We start from the raw sequence: 22,048 nt of genomic DNA on the forward strand, positions 1-22,048 counted from the left end.
ACTTTCAGGCTCTCGTGCATGCATACTTGCCAATCTATCCCTTATTGTAGATTAACGTCTGCTATTTTAGGCAGCCAACACATTCTAAAGAGGCTTCTCAGCCGCAGCACTGTGCCCCCATATGTAAGGGCTTTTAACTACAGTCAGGCTCCCTTGAGCGCCCAAGAATGAAAGCTAAGACTCGAGTAAGAGCTGAGCAGATTATAATTAGAGACACAAGACTCAGTCCAACTTCTAATTTCTTCTTCCTGACAGCCCTTTACTGCTGACCAGCAAAATATATGCAAAGTATCACTTGCAGGAAAAATACCTTGTGTGAAGGAGAGAGTGTACTGCAACATTATCCAACTCCATTGTTAATCCCACACAGATCTGCCAATGTACCTACATCCAGATCTTGCTGTTCTTGGGACACAAGCAGCCCACATTCTGTGCACAGGTTTCAGGGAACCAGTGGATTATGGTCTATTTTAACTACGTTTTCTAAAACTCTATACATTCTGCCAATGGCCTTCCTACCCTGCCAGAAGCTTCTCTTTCAGCATGTCTCTGGATGTGTGGCCTTAGCTAACTATTCTCCATCTGCTCCCCCTCATTAAGTAGTGCGTAGGTTTGTCGTGTGTGACAGGTCATATGGCTTTTTCATTTACAGTTTGAAACGCATACTTACGTTTTATGAAAGTAAAGTTTTCACAGCATCATCGCTCAACTAATAAACTGCTGGTCCCTTTACCTTTTTGTGAAGCTCATATGCAAATAGAAATATTATTGAATGTCCTGCTCCGTGCTCACTGGTGTTTGCTGGCTTCCCTAGGGATAGCCCCACCCACAACCATTATCCACCCAATACCAGGGGCGGTAGTGACCACACAGTGGAAGAACTAAGATAAAATGTTTAGCACAAGGCTGAGTGGGCAGAAAAGTACACTTGGTAGTAATACTTTTGCGCTCTCGTCTACCACACCGTGTATTGTGAAGTGTAGTATTAGCCTTCGAAAATGCAGTGTGTTCAAATGATGTTTCCATAAATTACTTAAAGGGAGCTACCGAATAATATATAGTCATTAGCCATAAAAAAATGTATTGAAAGAAAACAGAGCATTTCTACTCGGAAAACCATTACTGTCATAATGGGAGGGAATCCAGCGAGTTTACTTGTTGGTTGTACGCTACTGCATGCAGGTAAAAGGAGGTATCCAACAGTACAGGAATCCACAGTGCTCTACCAACGTACCACTGCACTGACCTTCTGCATTTCCCGCACAGTTTATGCCTCAGGGCTGCTCTATGCAAGACCCTACCATCCAGTACTAGGACACTCACAAGGATCAACCAATGAACCTAAAAACTAACAACATCGATAATGTTCCACACAGACCTTCCTGGTCATATCAATGCTGACTTAATACCCGCTGCATTATTAGCAGCTCTAGAATTTGATCTGGGATAGAAAAAAGCACCACCATATTAAGGCATACCCAAGGAGGCAGCCAAGGGGAGGTGGTTTATTTACTGATGTCCAGCCTTCGTGTTTCCTCGAATACTTTTTGAAATCCAGTCTCCCGTAAGAATAGGTCTGCGTTTCAACTCCTGTGAATTTTTTGATGTTCTTGTCTTGGTACATGGCCATTAACTGCCAGGACTACAAATTAGCACAGCCTTTTTTACTAGTCTTATTTTGAGAATGTGTGTTCCAACATGCGTTTCAGTCTTATTACTTTCCTGGTCAATTCAGTAGTGGTGTGGGGCATGATAGTGGGAGAGATCAATAAATTAGTTGAATTGAAGTTAGCATATGGTGACAAATCAACCTGCATTTAAAAGCCTAACAGAGAAAACATGAGTTGTGAAACATGCACCTTTGAATTTTGTGAGCCATGTGGCCACCATTTGTATTGTGCACCACATTTTAATATGAGAGTTTAGCATTTATTTTAAATGAAAGTACTAAAATGTGGTAACGTAAAGAATGTTTTATTAAAATACAGAATAATTTAAGTGTTAAAATTAATATGAATTAATTGTACTTATATTTGAATAAATGGATTTTAATAGTATAAATTACTCATATGCAGAAAAATAAATGCACGTTTAAATTAGTTCTAACATGTTATGAATAATGTTTGCAATTCAATAATTTGCTTTGCATATATGAATTGTAAGGTGCGCAATAGGTTTATTAATGTATTAAATATATTAGTGTGTATTAAGGCTTTCTTAACTTGACTAGGCCCGAAGAAGAAAATTCATTTTGCTGCAGTAATTGGAAATTACTGGTTTATTCCGTTCCCTCTGACCTGAATTCTTTCGCTAGGCTGCTCATGTAATGTTGAATGACCTTTTGTATCGGGTGCAAAAGACACATTTTAGATGCAATAATGTAACACTATTTGTTCTAGCTGTTGAACCGAACAAGAAATTCACAGAGCTCATGTGAAAGAATATTAGATTGTTTATTTTGGGTTGTGAGAAAGGAACTGCAAGTAACAAATAATCTGAAAATGTAATATTTTGGCGGAATTACATGTAGTCATAGTAGAAACAATGGACTATTGCTGAGAAGATTTCTGAAAGTTGCAAACTTGGTGGTGCAAATATTTACCATTAGATGCTGAAATAAATGCACAGAGTGCCCACGTGAAGGACCAATCAAATGGATTTTGGTTATTATAATTAGTGAGGTACTTTGAAATGTTGAGTTAGTTCTCTTACTTCCTGGAAGTTGGCTACTTCTGTTTTAAGTCTGATCTCACATCTCTTCTCTGAGTTTCCTAATCATAGTTTTAACTGCCCTATACTTAATGCAGTTTCAGTACTAATAAGGCCAACTAATCCTAAACTTCTGATCTGTCCTATGTGCAAGCTTGCGTTCTGCACCATCATGATGCTGCTGTCAATGGACTTTGGAAGAAGCCGACTGTTCCTGTGGAATCATCCTGTACAGTGTCCCATGAGTAGAGGTATAACTAACTGTGGTTTCCTTTTCCCTTTTTAGCTCAGTCACTTACACCAGCATATTTTTTAGTAAGTTACCCTATTTAGATGTTTTTCCAAAATATTTGTCTTTCTTTTATTTATGCTTTTGTCCGCATTTGTGTTAGCCCATTCCCACGCATGCTAGTCCCAATTCTGGTTAGTGTTAGGAATGGCCCAGCTTTGAAACCTGAAATGGAATGTTAAAATGTATAATTTGATGATTTACTGATGTCACCATCGTCCGCTTTGAATGTTAATAATAATGTGCATATATTGTACTGTTGCTAATTTATATGATTCTTTATGATACAGTATTGATGTTTAGTAGGTTGAATCTTTCCAGGCGTTTTGGTCAGCCTCTGGTTTTCATGTACATTTATAACTTAGTTTTATGCACCATTTAAGTGACATTGATTTTGGGATTGTAATAAAGCTTTGAAACTTTGTTCAGTTTGGAGTTTTATTTAGTGTTAAACTGTTTAGTGTTCAATATTGTTTGTGGTATAATGCCATTGGTTTGTTATTGAGTGATTCTGACTACTAGACTATTAACCAAGTCCAAAGATTCAGTCAACCTCAATAGGTGAGATTAGTGATGGTGTCTCGTCCAAGCACTGGTGGTTGTTGAGCCCGGAACTGGAGTAGAAATTTTCCAGGGTCCCAGTGCTCCTGCAATAGTGGGCACTGGGATGCCTTTGAAAAGAATGGGCTGTGGGTAGGTACAGTCCCAGTGAAAGGTGCATGCCTAGCACCCAGCAGATATTTTGGGCAGTGGACAAAAGCACATTATTACAAAACCTGAAAATAACATTAAAAAAACAATTTAATAAGCCGTAAGTTACTCTATGCAGCTCAAGAACTAATTTATATGAGATATAAAAATCCTTATCAATTCATAGAAAAGCCATATTTTAAAGATTTTTATGGCTATGATAAAAAAAAATGAATTTCACAAGCTGGAGTTAGGTCTGTATCCATAACTCCGCCTGCAGCAGTGCTTATGACCTCACACCAGATTTGTTTCAGGCCTGACAAGCTGGTGGATCTGGCACACTGACTCAACATATGCCTCACCATGTGGGCACATTGGACATACAACACACCCAAGGTTATATAAACGTTTCAGAACCTCCACTCATGATGCTACTACCACAGACTTCTAGGACTGCAGTGACAACTCATGTTAGTACCACTGCAGTGTTCTGTGAAATCTGAGCATGGGTGGGAGCTGACAATTCTAGTCCACAGGACAAAGCCTGACTAATGTCGGACTTGGAAGAAACACTGAATGAAAGATTTGCAGGGTGAATTTGAGAGCATCTACGTTTTAGTAATGTTGTGTGATCTTGTGCTGCTCATTTTGACAGGAGAAATTCAGATGTTCTGGTTCAGTCAGCCAGAAATGAGAAATTGTGAAAGCACCAACAGGATTTTTTAAATATCAAGACAGAAAGCAAACCTCCAAAAACCAACGAATAGTGCTGAAGAGGATAGCATTGCACAAAACAGGATTGTTCTTCTTGAAACTAGTGTAATATTAACTTAGTGAATATCCGAAATGCATGTGACTATTCAGCTAATGATACTAAACCAGTGCATGCCACTATTTCTAGAAAGAAAAGAATAAGCACAAAGAGATACCAATAGTAACTAATGTTACATGTTATTAGCATGGAAAGCAGTGGAAAGCTTTGTACTAAGACCACAACCAGAAGTAGACTGAAATCGAAGAAATTGAGAACAAGAACAGACTGATCTAATCATAGAATAGTTATCCAAGTGGTTTAAAACTAACATTATGCTAAAACTATTTCCATGTCGATTTAAAAATTAGTAATTGTCGTCATGTTTATATTATTTTTTCTACTACTTAAGTGCTCACTTATATGTTGTGATGTCACAAGTAAGACCATAGATTTTGGAACTGTTATCAATAATATCCAAAATTTCAGTGAATACAACTTTCTAAAGAAAATCTGTTAACACGTAGACCCTTTCTTCACACCCTACCCGACAACACCATCTTCACTCAATATTCATAGTCGGAAAAATGACACATTGATAGAGTTCATGAGATATGAACAAAACATTGCCTGACTCGTTCTATTACTTCTCCCTCAAGAATTTTAGGTATGCTTCCAAGTTCTCGCAAAAACACAGATGACATCAGTAATATTATTATATATGTTACATATTAATAGAGCACAGCTCTTGTCATACCATATGCTGTCTACTCAAACCCACAATCCCCCATTCAAACCCCACACTAAATGCCCACTCATCACAGCTTGTGAACTCACATTTCCCAATATTCGAGACTACACCACACACACCTTAAGGACACACTACTCTGTATACACTCAGAGCAAGCCATGCTCTGTTCACTCACACTCTATGCTTTTTATCACTCCCTTAATTTTCATCACACCACCAAGGACAATCGAGACAAACTCATTACACTATCATACACTTGCTGTTCATCAAACTTATCATGCACCGCAGACATAGGGACGAAGTGATATACGAGTACATTTACTCTGAACCCTCACACACATCACAATCCATGCAGACGCATATATACTCCCAATCCTCAAGCTTTTGATTGTACTTCACAAACATTCATTCATTATACTCCGATTCAATCTCTTCAAACTCCCTGCCGATGAAAATCCATAGTAGCATTACACCCCATACTCAGTCATCACAAGCACACCACTCATCATGCCTCACTCAATCATCACACCCAGTGATTGCTGAAATTTCCAATAGAACACCTTTTCTGCTAACAAAGATGTCATCTGTAAAAACCCACAATCAAAAATTAGCAGCGAGTGGCACAGTCAAGGACATAAAGCAAGAAAACTCCACCAATTATGAAGAATCATACAAGGACAAACAAACGTGTATTACTGCTCAAAGAACCAGACCATCAGACACAACCAGTGAGTGGGCACACAGGCTGAGAGGGATTGAGACCACATCAGACACAGGAGCTCCCTGCAGCTGAGACAACCCATCACCAGCCTTTGAAACACTGTGGAGTCCAAAGGGGAGATTGGATTAAACCTCTATTTAAAAGAGCTTTCCAAACCTAACAGAATTTGAAACAATAGAAAGAAGTCAAAAGTGAAAATTGAGAAATGATAAAAAATACATAAATAAATAAATAGAATGAAACCATCAATGTCCACTGGGGTGCAGTTTTCTGTCAAGCCTTTTGAAATTCACCAAATGCTCGGAAAAACCTTTGTCAAATTGTATTTCTTGCAAACATTATTTGAACTCAAAACTGACTGAGGAAGCTACTCACGTGTAAGCCTCAAAGTCACCGTTGTTGATAGCTTCAATCAGTTGTTCTGTGACTTTAATAATCTCCTGCTTACGAGCTATAAGTAAAAGTACGATAAATAACCAGTTACATCACATGAGAATGGCCAGTCTATTCAATACCATTGGTTACTGTACAATTACAATAATTATTTATGTGCCAAAAGTCTCTGTAGACTTAAATGGACACTTAAAAAAATATACAAATTCAAAATGCTTTAACTAAGACCAAACTTGAAAACCTTTACTTGTTCGTTTTTGTAATATTTTTTTTAACATAGGCTGTCCTCCATTTTGTGAACTGTCTTCAATCACAGAAGTGGCAGGAGAGCAAGTGCTTCCTGCAGACACATTGCAGCAATTGAGTATAACAAAAGGTGGCATTCTACAGTTTGTGGATCGAAATAAAAACAACCTTTAATTCTGCAGCTTGCTGCTGCAATATGTCTATAGGACTGCACTTAATGCTTCAAACAGAAGGTAGTAAACAAAATGAAGGCTAACCAACTTATAAAAAAAATACTTAAAAACAAAGTTAAAATGAGGTTGATGGAAATGTTTTGAATGATTACTCTGGCAGAAAGTAACACGTTAGCATCAGGCAATCTACAACGTTTTTTTATTAATGCAGATCCCCGTCAGAAAAGTAACAGTGGTTTATTTCATACGTACTAGTCTGAACATGTTCGCTGGCAAAAAAATATAAAAGTGGTACCTTTCAGTGAATAATGTACTCTATCCTAAACCACCCTGAGGGCTTGAAGCACTTCTTACTAACGTTTCCGCCCATAAATTATCAGAAAAAAGCATTCAAGCATTCTTCTTGCACGCTTACAAAACAATCAGCAGTACAGGGTCGGCAAAGCTTCCTCTTGGATGAAAATGAAGTGTAAATGGACTATTATTTTAGTCAAGAGCAAACTGTACTGATCCTGTAGAGCAGAGGTCTTCAAACTGGGGGGCGGGCCCCCCAGGGGGGCCTCGAGTGATCCCCCGAGGGGTGCCAGAGTATGGCCAAAAGAAGCATTATACAGACAACAGGCCTTTGTTTTAAGCAGAAGCATGTTATTGCTTTTTTTAAAATAGAACAGTACTTAACTGCAATGTTGAAATAGGTCTAGACGTATTTAAACATTGCCATTTTTATAAAATAATTGTGAACAATTCTGAGGGAGGGCCCAATGATCTCTATTTTTCAACTGGGGGGCGCGGCATAAAAAAGTTTGGAGACCACTGCTGTAGGGTGACCGTATTTGCAAAACTGGGACGCCAATAAACACAGAAGTAGGACTAATTGTGAACATTAACCATGCACACTTATCACTCACCAGCAGACAAAAAAAAGATCTGCATTTCTGATGTGGTGGACTTTTTTCACAAAGAATAGCCAGCCCAAGTAAAAGCGGAGATTTCAAGTTGGCTAATATAAACATGAAAAGCACAGTACTATTTCCTTTGCACATAGAACTTGTCAACCTGTATGTATAAATGTTTATTAAGACTACAAGTATCAAAAGGCAAAACAATGAATACACCTCACTGTGTGTTCTCACTGGGAATAAAAAGAAACATGCAGGGCCACTTTATTGAGTTTTGTGCAAACCTCTGAAACCTAGACGAAAACGCTTCCTCTCCGGCGCTGAGATGAAACCCAAAACATGCATGGCCTTGGCCGAAGGGCTTAAGTGACACTGATTCACCCCTCTTTAAAGCATTCTGTGCTGTGTGAACGGGGCGAGGCAGCCCAGCAGGAGACTCTTAAAAATATAAAACCAAGGTCCCTCACCTAAGAAGAGGGCAGGTGACAACTTGCGCATACAGTGCACTAAATTAATTCCTAAATGGAGTAATACAAGAACGCTCTCATCCTATCTTTCTCTGAAACTGAGACATGTATTTCTGTAAACTAAAAGTGTCAGGACACCAGGACCAGCCAGTGGAAATCTGGGACTGTCTGGGCAAATCCAGGATGTTTGGTCATCCAATGTACTCGGTGCCTGGTTATCATGAAGAGACAATGCCATCTGAAATGTCCAACATCTGAATGGGCAATCTGGCCAGCAGAGACAGAGCTAAGGACCTCGAGGGGGAAGGGCAGACTGGAGGACCGCGAGGAGAAAGGAGGTCAGAGATGAGCGAGTGTTACGTCTGTTGGGGGTTCGCGCCACAATTATTGTTCTACATGACATAGATGATGGCGGATTATTTTTTTTTTTTTAAATCAAGCTAAATACGAATCAATCACCGATTGTACAGTCATCCGTATCATGTTCACCCCTATCAAATCATAGGATTTCCATCCACACCCCCACACAATTTATTTCTACAAAGACCGGTCATTCACATCCCTTCCTCCTCATCTAAGAGTCCGATAAATTCCCACATTTTTCTTTGCACTTTAAGTATCGTAGATTTGTCATGATGTTCTAAAAGTTTATTTTGCTCAAGATGCTTCTTGCTAAAGATGATTATGAAGCATACAACATTCTTTAATAACCGTGAACTCAGACCCACTCATACATCAAAGACTAAAAATAGCTCATCTGAATTATGAGCAAATCGGCATAATCTTTGACTTGCCAGTGTGCGGTCTCTGACACAAGAAGAGCTCCCACTCTCATCTTTCGGAAACAAAGCAAAGCACACATTATCTCTTCATGAGCAATGTTTTGATGAGTCACAGGATTCTTCCGCTACTAAGTGCTTAATCCTGACATTAGAAATCTATATTTACAACCAATTTTACCCTAATTAGCAATCATTTGGATCACAGAGGTGAGGCAAGAGGCCAACACTAATTCACAGGGCACTTTGCCTTCATCTTCTGAGATTTTGCTTCTGTGCACACAAAATCCAATAGCAATTTGTGATTTTGAACTAATGACAGAGATGTGGTATTGAGAGGTCAGACGTTGATGCAATTAGAAATTTGGTATACCTCAGCTTGTTGTGAGAACAAAACAGTTGAAATCTGCACAAACATTTTATGACAATCTTTCTCGGTTCAAACAATACACTTAGGCTCGAGCACTGCATTGGAAACATTTTGAAACAATAATATTGATTTAAGTATATGGAAAATTATATGGATTAAGTTATTTTATTAAAAAAAAGGCAAGCTAAACTACACAGACACCAATAATAAGCTTTCGGCACTTGAAATATCAATGTAATATTGTGCACATATTTCCTCCTTGATCAGTGTTTACTGTAAATCATGTAAAATGCTACCAGATACAGACAGCACAGAGTGAAGTGGGGATATCACATTTGCTACTCAAGTAATAACTATGTAGACCTTTAAAAATCCACCTTTGGAAGTCTATTGTGTATTTTGCAACAGTAGGCACCAATGGAAGAAACGAGAGCCTAGAGCCAGACAAAGCACAGCTTTCTTGCTTCGGCCAAAAAACTGCTTCCATTTCAGTTCATTGACGATGCTGATCGTATGCCTGGAAGCATGGTGCAGTGATCAGGTTTTATGAACCCAAAGGATTGCAAAGTTTGAACAAGTTCTGGGAATGGGAGCTGATGCAGTCTTTCCTCTAGTCCTTTTTCTAATTCTTCGTCTGTTCAGAGATATGGCCGGAAGTGGTTTACCGCTGATGAAGGAGACCAAAGTTCTACATACAGTCCACTCCTCCGAATCCCAGCACAGGCCACAGCGATGATATCGGGCAGCGAGAGCCACTGCTGCTGTCCCCGCTCCTTTCCCCAGCAGACAAGAGACAGTCTACCCTTTTCAATCTTAGTCAAGGGAAAGTTGAGTACTTTGGGGAGCTTTTCCAAGGTCAAGCAGGGACTGGTTAATCCTGCTGTAGTCATCACTGCGGACACCCATCTCCCAGCACCCTCCATCTGCTTGCGCTGTTGCCATACTGGGACACACGGATCCAGGACCCCTGCATTGCTACCGCGCTGCTGCCACACGCCTGTTGTGATGAAGCTGCTCCCCGGACTTCAGGCGGGTGCTTCACATTCACACGTTCATGTGAAAATCCAGGAACAGAAGTAAGCAGGGGTATTGTCACAACGCACCGCCTCGGTGGGCCTGGTCTGGTGGGTTCTGCTGCTCACATGGCCACACTGGCAGTGACAAGATTTCAAGCCCTCATTTTGAACTTCTAAGACGACACTACTGGGGGTTCATTCTAGGACAGGAGATCCTGACGCTGTACAACTGCATTCACTGCACACCCTGCGGTGTGCACATTAGGTGCATGTGCAGGACATTCACTGTCAAGTCAACGTTGACATGAACACACAGCAAATGGATTTTTAAAAGAGATAAATAAGCACCATTGAGCACTGCATGGTGCAATGTAACACAATACGCTGAGTCTTGGCATTTAACTAACAGCTCTAATTGTAAGCAAAGAATTGCACTCTTGATAAACCTTAGAAGGAAACACACAACAGAGATCTCTGCAGCAACGGTAATCCATCTGAGCCATCTTTCTAGCCAAAGATAGATAGACAGAAAACGTACTTTACCAGGAAAAAGTAGTATTCAATACTGATCTCATATTGTAACGAATAAACTGGACTGCCTCTTTAGGCAGCATTGATAAGATCCCATTGTTACACATGCTCTATTCATTGCTTACACTTCAAAAGGGTGGGGGCGTGGGGTCTGAGCAGGGTGTTTGACTTTTCAAAATGAAGTGTAAGCCACACATGCGCACGCACACACCTTCATCGACGCTCAACAAATTTCTACACTAAATGACATTTATACCCACTGGATGTGTCAATGCTGGTTTCTATTCTCTTTACAGCAGGGCAGTGACGGACCTACTGCTAAGAGGCAAGAGCACCTATCCAACTAATGTCCATATGAGGTTGGCTGTGGGTATGATGGCGTGTACAGAAATTAGATTTTCATTTTTACAATGCACTCTTCAGTCCATTTTTCATACGACAATACACATAAGCAGTCAAGTGATTCTCTCATGACAGCAGTATGAAGAATTAAGTACTGAGAGAAGTCTGTTCACCATGATCCATGTAGCATGTCCACGATTGCCAAGATCAAATACCAGGTTTTTCTAATAGGTTATGTGAAATACTCTCAGTTACATGTGGAGATGACCTGTCTCAGAAAAAGGGCCCAAGCAGCTGTCCTGCGGAACTCCCCTTTGGGGACAGCAAAGAGTGTGGTCTTGTGGTCCTGTATCTGCATACATAGGTAGGTCACCATGTGGCTTGCTACCCCCTCTCACTACCGACGACATTCCCTGCTCCCACAGTGGCCCAACCACAACCATCCACTTAAACAAATATGCTACCTTTCATCCCCATCAAGCTACTAATGCACCAATCAACTCCCCACAACCAACACACTCTCTTGTGCATAAAAATGGGCATCCTAGTACACACATTATATATATATATATATATATATATATATATATATATATCTCTCTCTCTCTCTCTCTCTCTCTCTCTCTCTCTCTCTCTCTCTCTCTCTCTCTCTCTCTCTCTCTCTCTCTCTCTCTCTCTCTCTCTCTCTCTATATATATATATATATATATATATATATATATATAAAGATCAGCTCTTGAATTTCTGATCACTTCTCTATGTCAAGAAGATATGTCTTGACATAGATGCCACATAATTCTGTGGTTGAGGAGGTAATTGCAGATGGCATCAGCCATTCAACAACCCTAAACTCACAGAACACTGCACACAAAACACATCTTTTCGATCTCCCCACTCCACCCACTTCTGCCTTTGAACATTTTTAGGCATGCCTCTCCCTCCCTACCCTATAAATTTGATCTCGACTTCAGACCCAGGACTTTCACCAAAAATGTATTAATGGCTTCTCAAATCTGTTCTCATCAACATCCACATAATGGAAATATCGTCCTCAGTTACCTTTGCTTCCACTGCAGCCACAGTAACTCACAACTTTACAAATAGTTCGGACTCCATCCTCTCGGCAACTTGTCTGCCTATTATCCCTCTCCTTAGATGTTACTTTACCCAGGTGCCAAACTTTTTCACGTTTGTATTGTCAAACCCCCCATAAAAATAATGACAATCACATTCAAGTACTTTAAAATGTCCCCTCCTCACCCTTCAACAAACCTAAAGTGCTCTATCTCAAACCCTAATAAAGAGTTCTAAAAAACGACTCAACTAATTTCACTTCATGGCCCTGGTCTTAAAACTGCCAAACAACCATCTACACCAAGCAAGACAAAAACAAAACCCCGATCTCGCAGGTGCAGATATGATTTCAATGCCAGGAAGCTATTAATAAGAAAAATGATAAGAACTGGCACAACACACACATTCCCCCCAGAGACTTATTAGATCTCGAAACTAGAGACTCCACCAGAAAACATCTCTACACACAAAGCAAAATCAGAGCACTAACTCAAGATCACTGACGACTAATAATGAAAGCAAAGCACTGTTCAATGCAGCCATTTAGTAAGTCCACTTCCCCCAATTGCCACTCCACATTCCATTTAAACCAACAACATAAACCATCATTAGTCAGTAACATATCCGCCATACATTACACAGTCACCCTCTCAAATACTTCAATTCAAATGCCCCACAATTCCTTCTTTGATGTATCCCCCAGCAAACTGCTCAACCGGTGTGCTTTCCTTCTAGAAAATAGTAAGTTGACCTGGACTCTGGCATATGACATCCACTTCCAGTCAAGAGCTGATTCCCCAAATGTCTCATTCCATTTTTAAAAATAACTTCAGTCACTACATTACATAAGGTGCTACCTGAACACTACTCTCTACTGGATTGAAGTGGCGTCCGTCTCTGAAACCTAAGCCATGCTTTGGATTTACAGCTGGATCTGGTCTTTCCGAGGATAACCCCAGTTTCGGAACGATAATCATGATGCAACTAATTGGCTTCACCCCACACACCTCCAGCAGCCTTAGGTCTCTTACATCAGATGATTAATTATGCCTCATAATATTTCAGGATCTTTTTGTATTATGCATGAGCCCTATTTCATGTGCCTGTTGTACCTACTATCACCCTCACAAGCCCGGACTTATTTTGCTGAAGGCTTTGTTATTAGGGAGCGTAGTGTCACACGGTACTTAATTTGTAAAAATAAAGAATACATAAAAACAACACAAAATAAGTGCAAAGGTCCAAATCTTTTCTTAGGAGCACGTTGTTGGGTGTTGTCAAACATCAGAGACTCCAACAAAAAAAAGTTGCATACACTTGATTTTTTCTCACGTCTCTTTCTTCCACAATTAATTGCCTTTCTTCCTCTCAGTTTCTCCTTTCTTTACCTTGCTCAAAGTTTGATCATGAGAGATAGTTCCCCGGTCCCCAAAAATTTGTGTTGATGCCCACCACCTGTAACCACTGATGCAAGTTAAACACTGATCACATCAAGCTATTATATACACAATAGGGTATTGTGTGTGGTTAGCCTGATAGTTTGGAATTAAAGTAATCAAATAAGTCTTAGAATCCCCAGATGAAATATTTCCCTTTCTTTGTACTAAGCGACTGCATAAAGAAGTGTCATTGCATTTGGATTCAAGACAGTACTTAATTTTTAAAATAATAAGATCCAAGGCTATCGGTAACAGGCCACTGCTGCTTGCACCACCCATTGCTCCTACTAGCGCTGCCAATAGCAGTACCAACACAACTACTAACCACCAGACCCCTAGCAGTCCGACAATATAGAATATTCTAGGCTACCAAAGCTGTAAGAATGGCTTTTGTCACAGGAATTCCTCGTTTTGATTGTATACTGAATTAATAAACAAATGTTTTTGTGCTGACCTCTAAATGAGGGAAGTCTGCCGCATAGTGGAGCTGTCTGACTTAGTGCTGGTGTTGACAATTAAGTGCAGATGCTGAGCACCGAAAGCCACCGGCTCAAATTAAGTATTGGTCCACAGGTCAAGAAATAGCTTGTTTTAATTTTGATAACTTATAGCGCGTTAGCTTGTCACTTCATAGCCTGAAAAAAAGCTTTATTGTTCCACCTTAACAAATAAGAAAACTAAGCTGACTTGGAAACTGCAAAAATTGCCAGATTTGTCACTGTCTCACGGCATATCGCCCAATTTGAAGGGGGACGTCCATCAAACCCCCAGTGCATTTCGCTGCATTACAATAGGGACAGCTGGTAATAAGCAAGAAATGCTCAGCAGTCTGTCTTTTCACCGAGCCCTTTCTCACACACAAAGATGAAAGAGAAGGAATTCTGAAACAAATCCAAAAAAACAAATATGCGCCTTAATTGTTTTTTTTAATCTCGCATAACCAGAAAGTAGAGAATGGCAATTTCATTCAACACCACCAAATCAGAGTCACTGACTCAGAAGCACAAGGAGAGTCCTGGTTTTCTAAAGTGCATGTGCAGAGGTATTGAAAGTCGAAATCTCCAGGATCTCTTGGATGTCAGGATGAAATAAAAAAAAAAACACACAGGGCCGTGTTGACTTTCACAGTAAATATAGCATGGATGACTTGTTAAGAAACAAGAGCGTTGTAACTGAACTGACATGAGCCCACTAACAGAAACCATAGCCAGATTCTAGAAAATCATCAGGCAGCTACATGAAACCATATTGTCCTTGGGTTTCCGTGTGTATGCAACTCCCTCTACTCACAGTGTTGGAGTTTTTGTTTATTTTTTGGGTCCTTAGGTTTCGGAAACCTGCTTTGGGATGAGAAACGATACATTTCCGCAACTAAAGAATGAACTGTATACATGCATTTTCCTTCGCTTTCAATGAAAAACCTGCTAATGTTAAACTGGCCTGTCAGAGTCAGGAACCAAGGCTGACTCTCGAGATGAGAAAATATTAACAAGTGGAATATTATAAGGTGACTTCAAGAGAACAGACCGCACTGTTGAGTTACATATGTGCAGAGATCTGGAACTGTGAAATTAACATTCTTTTACCCACAGTCCAGAGAATGTGTCTGGCCTCAAGTCCCATGGTAAAATTTGCAGAAGTACAGTGTATTACATTTTCCCGATTGCTCTCAGTCTGAGACTACTGTGGAAAGATGTATGACTAACTACTTGTGACGAGAAGGTGCTGTGTGGAAGTATACCCAGTAAATTGGGGTATTTTTGGAAGAGGCATTTATGACTTTGGCATGGAGACTGATTTCCTTCTTATCACTAGAACGTGCATCTAACGTAAGTATAGGCTTAGAAGTGAGTAATACAGCCCAGATTCAGGAATCTCAGTCAATTGAAGGGGAATATTCTGACAACTTTATGTGAAATGACTCAGGTCACTAGTCCCAGTCCAGAAGACTCATGGATGAACACTAACCAGGAACGTCATATTACTCAAAACAAAGCATATTTTGCATCCTTGCAGGACTACTTGGAGTTTCCACATTTCTGGGTTCTAGAGTCCCACAGTGAATCAGAAGCATCCATCGACCTAATGTTCTGTTATGCAGATTTGTAGCACACGGCTAAACCTCTGAAGTTTCCATGTGCTGAGTAGGGCAGGCCTGAAGGGGGTAGGAGGAGATCATGCCTGTTTTTTCTGGAAAAGCCATGTCCTGAGGTTCCTTCGGAAATCCACAAGGGAGGGGGAGGTTCTGTAGTGTTGCAGGATGTTGTTCCAGGTCTTGGCTGAGAGGTATGGGAAGGAGTGTCCTCAGCTCCTGGTCTTCTTGATGTGAGGGAGATGTGGTCTTGCCTGGGATGCAGATCGAAGGTGTCCGAGACAGCCAAAATGTATTGTGACTGGTTGCAGCTTTTCAATCCCTACAAAACGTCACAGATTTCCACCAAAAAAAAAAAAGAAATTCGCCAACAATGTGTAGTACTCTCCAGGTACACTCTTTGTTTCTTCACATAGGAGCATCTTGAGTGCCATAAAATGCCCATAGTTTGATATTACAAAGTTTGAGTGGGTGGTACAACCACCATTAGCTCATGTGCATTCTTATGTTAGGCTTACTTAGTCTAAGATTCACCAAGGGATCCCACAACATTCTTCTAACATTCTAGTGTGTAACTAGGGCACAGTGTCAAAGATGGACCTGTTTGAAAATGTGTTGCTTTATTATGTTTTCACTAAATATAAAGATAAAAAATCTTCCAAAAGCACAAACCCATGGTGCACTCAGGAGTCTGCCAGTTTTGGTGTCTTAATTCCAGGAGGACCGCTGGAAGTCCCTTATTCACTATAAGACTAATTACCAATAGGGTTTTTTTTCTCCCCCAAAACATGATCCCTTTTTCTTCACTAATATGACAATTGTCATCTGAAATGTTTTTTTTTTTTTTTTTTTTTTTTTTAACTTAACCTTGATGTGATCCCTAAAGTTATTTATTTTTGGACTGCATTGCTTAATCCACTATGGAAATGGAATACCTTACAGGATATCCTTGCTGCTCAGGCCAAGCTACTAGACGTAGACAACGATTACAGTAGAAAAACACATCTACCTCTTCAGATCCTGTATGGGCACATTAAGGCTGTGGCTTACCTCTTTCAGAATCTAAAAGATGAACTTGCATTGAGTAGCAGAGAGTTCTACATACATGAGGGGATATTATCTCACAACTACTCAAACCTTTGGTCCCGGGTGTCCTTTAGGTGATGAACACTTTTTCTGATATAAATACTGCAAAATTCTAGACTAGTCAATGATTGTAACATGTCCTGGACACAAGGAGTAGAGCAGGGTTTGGCAGACAATATGCAGAGAAGACAACAGTGAATACAAATGCAAGTCAGTGGTGAATAGGTTTGTGTCCATTGTTTGGGAGATTTATATAGTGAAAAGGTAGCGCTGAAGTACGTTTGTGATGACCTGCTGTATTTCAGTCTCTCTATAACAGAGAGATAGCCTGAAGTATTACATAGAGACATAGATACTGGCATATGCCGGGCCAAATTTACAATGGCTTCTGCTGCCTATGTTCCATTCTTTAAAGTAATAATGAGTGCTTCACACCTCTAGTCATATAAGATTGGGCCCACCAGGAAGTTCATATGACTGTCTAAACAAGTATGAGAAAACAAATTCATATAAAAGATATTTTGAATTTCTGGCTACATTTTCTTTATGTTTTAAAGAAAGTTTTAAGTAAACATTGGGCAGCTTGACGAGAAAGCTGGCTGCTCCCAAGCCCAATGACAGAGATTACAGGTCCTAGTTACCAGAGACATGACGATACAACTGATGGCCATCTGCCTAGGAAGAGAAACACAGACTCCCTGCCCGAGAACCTTAATAAACAAGGACAATTAATCACGTAGCCGCACCACCTGCTCTTTTTTAGACAAAGAATGAAACTACCTCGATATTTGCTACAGATAAAAATATAAATTTAAATGCGATAGTGGGAACATGTAAAAACATGAAATCAAATGCGGAAGTGGGAACATGTGTGCTAAACTATTTAAAAGCAGTACAGCGGGTTACTGAACGGAGAAAGCCCCTCTAAATCATAAATTGTTAGTAAGTCACTCTAAATGGAAACCAACGTGGATGCAGTGCAATGACAATGGAAAGACTTGCCCAGAGAGCATCGATTAGATGCATTTCTAAAGAAGACCTGTAGCTGAACAGTAACAAATCAAGTCTACGGTTCTACAAGAAGCTCAGAATTAAAAGATACTTAAGATGTCTTTTTGCAAAAATGATACAACCATGCGATGTTTCAAGTATTGTGAGGCAAAAAACATGAGAAAGGTCGAAGTTCATGAAAACAATGGCATGACAGAAGAACAATAAGAGGTTAAATGTGCTCCGAACAAACGTTGAACACCCAGAATCCTCTATTCACAAAAAGAGGGTAGCCAAAAGCTCGTTTAGGTATTCCTTGGCTCTCAAGTCGGTGGGCCTCGGACCTTAAAACCTATCAGGCATCACAGCACAACCCAACTAGGACATATCAAATATCTCTTGGATCCTGAAGAGCCTAGTGAATAGAACACTTAGCTCCACACACTGAATTCACATCTGTCCCTATATTTTCACTCCATGAATCACAATATTTTACAACGTAAGAACGATTAGCCAGATCAAACTGATCTATATTAAATGATGTTGCACCAGCTTTATCTGGCCACCTCTTAAGTGTTTGATCGGGGAATCATTATCTAAAAGGTTCAAGACACTGGGAGAATTATTTACGAGGACCCTTCTTAGAAGGAGCATTTCAATCCTGCATTCTTTCATTATACAATGAACTAGGGTAGAGTATACTAATCAAGGCTTAACTCGGATTGCAATCATGTTGCTGCTAACAGCTCCAACGACATCCACAAGACAGTACCATGAAAATAAATTCACCTATAAGGAAAGTTGATGTCAGAGATGATTAAGATTGTGTAGTGTGTGATGACACACACTTAGAGAAATCATATGAGTTTGAGTAGGAAGAATACTGAAACGAGACACTCATTTCAACTTACTGGATTCAGTAATGGCTTAAAATCTATGCACATTAAAGAGGGTGCACTTTACAGTTATCCAACTTTTCACACTGATCTCATAAAGAGCCCAAGTTTCAAACTCTTAAAAGACTTTTCACATCTACGGTGGCACTAAAGAACTTAGATAAATGTCAGCAACACATACAATTATTTTGGAAACCATACACAGATCAAGTGTCCTTAGCGATAAAATGGAATTAATGATTGTAATAATATTTTAATTCCAGGTTGTTCAAATACAGTTCTCTTCCAACCATTACGTTTCACATCAAAACAACTATCATCTATCTAGCATGATATATATTTGGTCTAATGATGGATTTATTCACAGATTTGGGGAACATTTAATAATCTTGACTTTCAAATCGTACCACGCTAAGGTACTGCACAATCCAGTTTATGGAACATAAACATGGGCTCACAACTGCTTTGCATAGACAATGGCAAATACATACTTGGTTTGTGGGAAGATATATTTAGAAAGTCTTAGCTTATCAGACTCCTCATTTTCATGTTATAGGCCAAATTTCTAATTAAGGTCCTTGAAGCCAAAGGCTTTCTCTGGGTGCGACTTGGCTGACGGAGCCCACCACAGGGAAATTTTACATCATGATAATGACTCCGCCACTCCTCCGCAAGGTACCAGCAAACAAAGAAGGTTGTGGCTGGCAAATTCAACAGGAAGCCCTGAGTGACTAAAGCAAGGAGAAATAGAGGAATGGGCACTCCAACATGCAGGGGTGTCTGCCTTCACGAAGAATTCACCACCAGAGCTGGCGAAGAGGGGACACGGGATCAGAATGCAATGAGGGAGGTTGCAAATTGAACTCAATTGAGATGAGCACCAATCGGTTTATCTGATGTAGCGCAAAGCTCAGTATTTTCACTTTGGAGGCCTGGAGCTGCTGCGCACAGTAAGTGATCACAGGATAGTAGCCAAGAAGGCCCTTGGTCCTTTTGGGCTCGGAGACCCACAGTTTCTGTGGGTGACTGTCAAAGTATAGTCCAAGACACAGGAGTAGACTCCCTTACCAAAAGTCGCTGGGATGTCCTTGATCCCATACAGTTATATGGTAAAGCGAGTGGTGCACAGGGGTGGCAAATGTCCACTGGAGGGTTACTAGATCCTTACTCTTTGGTGTTCTTTGTGGAAGGTTTTGACCACAGACCCAGGACATGCTCTCCATTTCCTATCGTTGATTTCCCCTCTGCGGTACCTAATATGCCACAGATGCCTGGAGTTATGAGCCGTTGAGACAAAAAGCATGCCCTTCTTTTGATAATTGTGTTTTTGTACATATAGGGATCTGGACTTTTTAACCTGGATATAAGTTATGGGATCTGTAATGTCTATTAAAGGACTCCCAGACCATGTTTTTCACCAATCAAGTTGCTCCCTTTACAGAAACAGCGCCACATTTCATGGCAGTTTTCTTTAGCAATTGCCAACTGATGGCTCTGCCCAAAGGACAAGGGGAAAACACCTCACTGGTTAAGGACAGGTCTATGTGACAGAAACATGAAAAACAGACATTACCATGCAGAAATGGCAAGAGACTAAAATGATTGAGGCTGCTGCACAGCCTTTCAGTCTTTTTCTACTAACAGTGAAACCAAACAACTAATATCTGGGTGTCCGCTTCCATGCCCAAAGAAAATATTTGTTTAAACCAGACATTACTGGCCCACTGGAAACACTTTATGAGGACTTGCACAGATAGTTGGGGTTGGAGGTTTCAGGGGTTGGGTGAATGAACTACATAACACTGAATTTCTTACTGTTTATTTTATGTTGCAGAGTCCTTGCCACTATCTTCCCTAAAGATATACTTCAACTCACACAGTGTAAAGTCTTAGCCTTTATACAGACCAACTAATCACTGTTGGTGACTCGTTCAACCCAGTTGAGATTCATTATTTAACAGAGCCCTGGGGCCTCCCAGTCTAGGGAGATGTTTTGGGCTCTCAACTGCAACCCTTCTTGGAGCGAGTTCATAGAGCAAAGCACTCGAAGATTACACTGCATAATCTCTTTTTGATTTCCCCGAAACATTATAAACACATGGGTTGAGTCACTGCAAAACAGCTATGCACCACTTGGACAGAGCTGTCCAGAATAAAGGAACTGGTGTTTTCACCTATCGTGGGTAATCTAAGCGTCTAACCTCGTCTTTTGGATAAACAATCTAGAGGGTGTCGACAAAAATACTTTCCTCTGTTGGGCAACCTTTAGACCATTTGGACACTAAAAGAGTTGAGACTGCATTGCAGATCTCCAGTTACAAATTGTTGATAAATATTGCCTTAGTCAGGTACTCTAGCTGGTGAATATATAAGACTAAGTGCAGAAACGAAGGAAAAGAAACCGTCACCCAATTAAGGACCTGATTTAGATCTCAGCAGATAGGGTTACTCTGAAACAAACATGACAGATGTCCTACCCGCTGTATTACGATTCCATTATAGACTATGGGGCTCGTTATAAGGCAGATGGGAGTAACCCCTCCACCAGGATCTAAATCAGGCCGTAAATCTTTACATCAAAGGATGTTAACATTCAGTGGTACACAGAAAACCTGATGTGTGCTTGCTTCCGAAAGTGAGAAAGACAAGGGCATCTCAAAGGAACCTTGTGTTAATATATATATGATGGTTGCAAAGTTTTTTCATTACAAATATTAAGAAAAGGCATACGAAATTAAGTTGGGATGACCTTTGACTCTGGAAATCCTGAAAGATATGTTTAGGAGTTCTGTGTCTGTTGCCTATTGGAGGGGATGTCTTCATCATAGTAATATGTTTCACAAGTCGTGGATGCATAAATGTATTAACAGGGTTTGGGAGGGTTTTTTGTCCCAAGTGAATAAAAGCACATGCCTAGTGGGCGGTATTGCTTATGATTATGTCTACTCTCTTTGGTCAGCGACTAGTACACTAAAATCAAGATTCCTTTTAACTAGAACTTAATAGTCTAGAATTGGAAGATGCTGGATTACACAGGTACCCCATAATACTGATCAAAGGTCTTGCACATTTATTTCATGGAAAATCTTACAGCGATTGTCACATGAGTTAAGTGCACTGAGGTTTGAGGAATCGATATTGTTGGGGTTATGTCTTTCACCTGCAAGAATACTGGTCGTTCCAGCAGTGGATATTGAGTCCCTCCTTATACACTCTGTGACTGACCCAAGGACTGAATGCTGTTTGTTTGACTTGCAGCCTGTACCACTAAAGATGTTAAAAAGAACGAAACACTCTGAAGTTATAGTTGGCAGATGATGGATGTGAAATCCCTTTTCAAACTG

The 22,048-nt window shown here is 40.2% G+C and overlaps 1 protein-coding gene across 25 annotated transcripts in view; it reads right to left on the reverse strand.

Moving 5' to 3' along the window:
* Nucleotides 1–22,048, reverse strand: part of CAMK2D (calcium/calmodulin dependent protein kinase II delta) — a 624,934-nt gene that overhangs the window by 37,589 nt on the left and 565,297 nt on the right. For all 25 annotated transcript variants that reach the window (XM_069242054.1, XM_069242030.1, XM_069242039.1 and 22 more), the window contains one exon: nt 6,287–6,362. In XM_069242054.1, coding sequence (XP_069098155.1) covers nt 6,287–6,362 — 76 coding nt within the window. The remainder of the gene's footprint in view (nt 1–6,286; nt 6,363–22,048) is intronic.

Source organism: Pleurodeles waltl, chromosome 1_2, assembly GCF_031143425.1.
Source record: "Pleurodeles waltl isolate 20211129_DDA chromosome 1_2, aPleWal1.hap1.20221129, whole genome shotgun sequence".
In the NCBI taxonomy this organism is placed as follows: Eukaryota; Metazoa; Chordata; class Amphibia; order Caudata; family Salamandridae; genus Pleurodeles; species Pleurodeles waltl.